Below are 5,661 nucleotides of genomic sequence, written 5' to 3'. Positions count from 1 at the left end.
GTATCCTTTTCGATAATCGGAGACATTTCAACATTACACGACCCCATTGATAAGCGTTATACATGGTTTATGTGCATGGGGGATATGGTCACACACCGGGAAACGTGGTCTGCCAGTAGATTCCGCCTGTAGCCTGCACTGTCCCCTCCCTCTCCCTCCTCCCTCCCCCCTCCCTTGCCCCATCCTTCCCCTATCCTTGCTGAAGGTGAAACTTTGGCTTAGGAAAATCCCCAAAGTCTTTAATTTGTTTTTACACAAAAGGAACCATAAAACCATAACCACACATTCTTTCCACACGCACTTTCATTTGTTCATCCCCTTGTCAAGACATTACTTTCTGATAATTGACTAGTGTGAAGGATTTAGTGGCATCTAGTGGTGAGGTCGCAGATTGCAACTAACTGGAAATCCCTCCCCCTCCAAACATGTAGGAGAACCTAAGGTGGCCGCGAAACCCACAAAAAATGTGAGAGGCCCTCTCTAGAGTCAGTGTTTGGTTTGTCCGTTCTGGGCTACTGTAATAACATGGCCGTTCAATATGGCAGGATCCATGGAAGAGGATCCGCTCCATCTGTAGCTATAAAGGGCTCATTCTAAGGTAACAAGAACACAACAATTCTTAGTTTCAGGTGACTATACACTAATGAAAACATAATTATGAATATTATATTCCATTTCTGCCAGTTGACCGCCCTAAATTTTACACACTGGTCCTTTATAACCTTGATAGGCTTACAAACCACACAGTATTTCTTCAGTTTATTGGTTTTTATTGAATTTTAAAAACATGATGAGAGAGTGAATTATTTACAAAGGGTGTGCAACAGAAAGTATTAAGTTTTCCTCCATGAGTGGTAGAGCCAGTCAACTGTATCCAAAAGGTAGTTTTACAGACCAGTCCAGTACCACAAGAGAATTGTTAACAGACATCTGGATGTGTGGGTGTGCATGTATGTGTGCACCTGTGTTTGTTTATTTTAGGGTTCATGCTTGGGTTTTGCCGTCCCTCCTGTCAGGAGGCGTTGTGGGGAGTATCCAACGATAGCAGTGTGAGAAGCTCAGGCTCTTGTCAACAGCACAGCTGGTGCAGTAGACGATCCCTAGAGCCAGCATCACTACAAGGAACACACAAAGAGGCACCAGCAGAGCCACCAGCAGCCAGCTCTTGTCGTGTTTCCGTTTCCCATCAGCAGATCCAGCCTCTGCCTCTGCTGTGCCCCCAACATCCTCAGTACTATCCATCTTAGATCCCTCTCCAGTTCCAGTGGCTGACTCCTTTGCAGTCTCAGCTCCCACACCACCACTAGTTTCTCTACCTCCTGTTTTAGCTTCAGCCTCATTGTCAATTTCATTGCCTGTGTGATGCGTTGGGGATGGGGCTGTCTGATATCGCCTGGGGGACAGGGCATCCCATTGGTTCAGGTGATTGTCTGACCCATGAGCCATGTCAGGGGTCAGTCCTTCAGGGGCTTCTGTCAGCCAGTCAGCATCAAAGTTAGTGTCAGCTTCAAAACTTGGGTCAGGGGTGAATGAGGTGGACCAGGGAATATCATGGATAGGGTCCATGCCGGGTATATGAGCGGAGTCGCTGGGGTCAGGGGTAAGAGTGGAATATTCTTCATCATCAGGTGAAGGCTGGCAGTTAAGTCCATCTGACTGCAGGTCGTAGCCATTGTCACAGTAACACTGGTACCCTCCCATATAGTTGAGGCACTGCTGCTGGCAGGGCGACTCCCCCACACACTCATCAACATCTACACACTCTCCTTCGCTGCCCAACTCGTACCCGGGGTTACAGAGGCATTTGAAGGACCCCACTGTGTTTTCACAGGTGCCTTCACAGCTTCCCTCATCGAGGCACTCATCAATGTCCACACACTCTCCTTCATCATCTGGCTGGTAACCGGGGTGGCAGGTGCAGTGGAAGGTGCCTGGGATGTTGACACAGACTTGTGGGCATGGGTGCTGTAGACATTCATCTACATCAGAACATCTGCGGCCATCTGGACCCATTTGGTAACCCGGGGGACATGTGCATCGGATTCCCCGAGATGTCTCCACACAGTCGTGCTCGCACCCCATCTCCACACAGACATCTTTGATGTGGGGCTGGTCAGTGGGGCCAGCAGAGTCAGAAGACAATTCAGGAGGGTCAGTTTGGCTCAGGGGGTCAGGCTTGCAGTTGTACCCATCCTCATCTAGCATAAAGCCCTCAGAGCAGTAGCAGTAGTAGTCTGTGTCTGTGTTCTGGCAGAACTGCTCACATCCATGGTCCCCGCTACACCAGTCCTGGTTCTGTGGAGCTGCTTTGGTTGTGCAGAGTGGTGCATCCCTGGACCAGCCCACCGTCTCATCGTCTCTCTCCATGCACAGTACTGTCTGCTCGGCAGGAGCCTCGGGGTCTGAGCCGTCTGCAGGACATTGTAGAACAGCTACAGACCCATAGGGTACATGAGTCAGCAGGGTGCTGACAAGGTGAAATGGGGTGGTGTAAACAGCTCGGCCTCTACCCTCGTCCTCCAGTGGTGGACACATTCCTTTGTAGTTGTACTGGCAAACGTATCCATCCAAAGCCAGCCCACAGGTGCCATCAAGCCACCGGAAATTGTCGCTGTTCTCACGTGCGCTCTCAGAAGTGTGGACTGTCATGGCCACACAGCGAGGGGCTGCACAAGTCCCAGGGGCGTCCTCACGGAGCCAGTTGGTGAACTGGCCATCCTGGTCTCCTGTTGGAAAATAAAGACAAGGATAAGGTCAGTTCAAGTACAAATTCTATTTTTTAAGTTTCCTTTATTTATACTACCTATAATTTCTCTTCTAGTATATAATTTGCATTTCATATATATCACATTGAATGTGTTAATCTTTAAGATTATAATGATTAAAGATGCCATGTGTACAATTTTCATGTGATTTTATTGTCTTTCAAATTATTCTGATGGCAAAGGTTTTTGTTTATGTAAAAATGAGACAATTTTAGTGAAAACTGGTGCAATCTACAGTATTGGTGTCATTTGTTTTTCCGGGTTCAATTCTGGGTGCATAGCAATATGCCTTTTTTGATATTGCCACTAGGAGTCACCAAAGTCTGAAATGTTCAAATCCTACACACAGGGGTTTTAAAAATGCAACAGTTATTTTTGCAGCAAAAGTATTCAGTAGTCCCTCTATTGTTTCTATTGGGGAGGGTGCGGTCATGCCCCCAGCAAAATGGGGAGGTTTTCCAATTAGTAGCTTGCTAACAAGGCAGCATATGTACTAATTTCTATGTAAAACACTTGAATCAAGGCCATTTTTATTACGTTTAAAAATTTGGGTTTATAGTTGTACAGTTGCTATAGTAGTAAAGTTCTTTTGTTGAAGTTTTGCTAAAGTTTTAGCCCACAGTGAATACAGCTTTTTTTGCAACAAATTGAGCTGAGGCATCTGTATAATTATTCTCTGTATGAACATACCTGCAATACCCACAGTGGATTATTCAGAGTAAACAGAAGGACGTACAACTGTTAAATCTTTTAAAATTTTAGTGTTGTGAGCACCAAAAACAAACTTCCATTCCCATCAATTGTATTAGGGTTTAGGCAAAAATCTTAATGATATAAAACCAAAACCATACTATACTATACTGAATACTATTATATAGGTAAGTGAGAAAACAAACATTTTTTGTAATTTGTTTAAACCGACTTTAAATCATTTAAGAGTGAAATAAACAAGAAAGCTGCCCGTAAAAATACAAGTAAAAGTAAAAGTATTGTATAGACAGAGGCAGACACTTTGAGTCATAAAAATCCATCTGGTTTTTAGTGGACTAGATTTGTGTAATGACTAAATCAGATTTTAGGTAGCAGTGAGGTCAAAAGGGAATTGAGCTTCTCCTGTCGTGCCAGCTCTGTCTCTGTGAAACAAAAGTAGTTAATGCAATAACCATCCAGTCTGTGGAGCCCTCTGGAGGCTAGTCCTGGTACCAAAGTCTGACAAAGAGGTTAGGGCTGCAGAGCAGCACAATACTTTAGTACCATAATCTGACAATGTAGTGTCATGCCTCCTGTACCTGTAAAGGTTTATATTTTCATTTACTGAAGACATTGTTATCATTCTAAAACTGATTCATGAGCTCTTGATTATTATTATTTGTGGAATAGGCCTGATGGTTATTAAATACTTAATCAAATTGATTTAATGAAAGTTGAAAAAAGTCATAGGTCCACATGCATTTAATTTAAATCAATATAGTAAATGGGCCTAAATGTACCATTGGTTAATTAAGTTTTATGTTTTTGACTCCAGTTGAGTCAAGTTGTTAATTAACTTATTACTTCATTTTTGAATAGATTTTCCATTAGATTGTTGTCAAAAACATTCTGCTAGAGTGTATTGATCTTTGAAAGCTGACTGGGAAGGAAAATTGAATGCTTAATTCATAGCAGACATTCAGACAAATTGTACCATTATGTACCTTTCCATATTTGGGGGCAATTTTATCTGAGATCAGTTATTCAAGTACATGTAATTAGAATGCATCCAAAAATGGCTGATATGGTGATGAAGGTCAATATTTGGAACACTGAGAGGTCAAATGTCAAAGAGGTGAGAATTTGCCTGTGACCCAGACGAATCCTCGGAGTGGTCTTGTAGTTGAACACTGGCGTGGTGGTCTGTGCAGCCCAATCCAGAGACGAAGCCGTGGTCTGGTCCCCTGTGCTTCAATGGCCGACAGCAGCTCATGGACCACACCCGCTGCCTCATGGTTATGCATTGTTGCCAGGGTGCCACCTCGCTCCCGGCAGCTCCGCCCAGCCTCCCTAAAGGTTCTCTTCTGGAAGAAGACAGCATAGCATCCCTCCTGGTGGCAGAGTGCATCTTTCTCCGCCAGTTGAGCACTGACTGCTGGCTGCTCCCCCTCAGTCTCCCTCAGCCTCTGGCCTTGGCTTCCAGGGACCAGACAGACTGTCAGCAGCCACAGGACACACAGGAAACTCATGCTGCTGCAACTGCTACTGCTCCTGATGGTCTTCATCCTCCACCAAGACATGAGGTTTAAACCAGGCCAACATTCAACCCTTATTGTCCACATTTAACCTATCTAGAGCTAATTATTATCTTTTTCTGACCTCCTATCCAAACAAACTGACCCAAATTCAGCCACTTCAATTAATTTAACAAACTGCAACTTAACAACCCAGACTTTTTATGCTTTTTTTCTATCCTGTTGATGTAATTAAATAAATAATCTTGCAAAAGTGACCTCCTATTCAAAGCAAATCTGAAGCAGGTAAGTCCAAAACTGACATCTGATTACCTTAATTTACTTTGTATTGCCCACGCCCTATGTCCCTATTGTGCAGAATCAGTCAAATTCCATTCACCGGCAAACTGTCAGTCACAGTAAACAGATTTCACCAAACCCTAAATAAAACTAATGATGCATGCAGTCCAGTGGAATCCTTAAGAAAGTCCACATGTGTCAAAAAGTCCAAAATAAAGTCCAGTTAGGTACCAGTAGAGCCCAGAGTTCAGTATAGATGAATGGAGCAAACTGCCGTTCAGCCAAGTCCAAAAGAAGTAAATAAAGTCCATATGAATCTGAGGAATTACAGTGAAACTCTCTCCTGTCTGATCCTACCGGAGTTTGCCTCTGCAAAGTTAGCTTTCTGATTG

At 43.9% G+C, this 5,661-nt stretch overlaps 1 protein-coding gene across 1 annotated transcript; it reads right to left on the bottom strand.

Moving 5' to 3' along the window:
* Nucleotides 1-755: 755 nt before the first annotated feature.
* LOC122995293 (endosialin-like) lies at nucleotides 756-5,661 on the bottom strand. The gene is made up of 2 exons (XM_044370402.1): nucleotides 4,603-5,661; nucleotides 756-2,726 (listed from the first exon to the last, which is right to left on the bottom strand). The coding sequence occupies exons 1-2, from the start codon at nucleotides 5,075-5,077 to the stop codon at nucleotides 985-987; spliced, it is 2,217 nt and encodes a 738-aa protein (XP_044226337.1). The 5' UTR covers nucleotides 5,078-5,661; the 3' UTR covers nucleotides 756-984.

Source organism: Thunnus albacares, chromosome 13, assembly GCF_914725855.1.
Source record: "Thunnus albacares chromosome 13, fThuAlb1.1, whole genome shotgun sequence".
NCBI classification, from domain to species: Eukaryota; Metazoa; Chordata; class Actinopteri; order Scombriformes; family Scombridae; genus Thunnus; species Thunnus albacares.
This window is presented reverse-complemented; position numbering and strand designations above follow the sequence as displayed.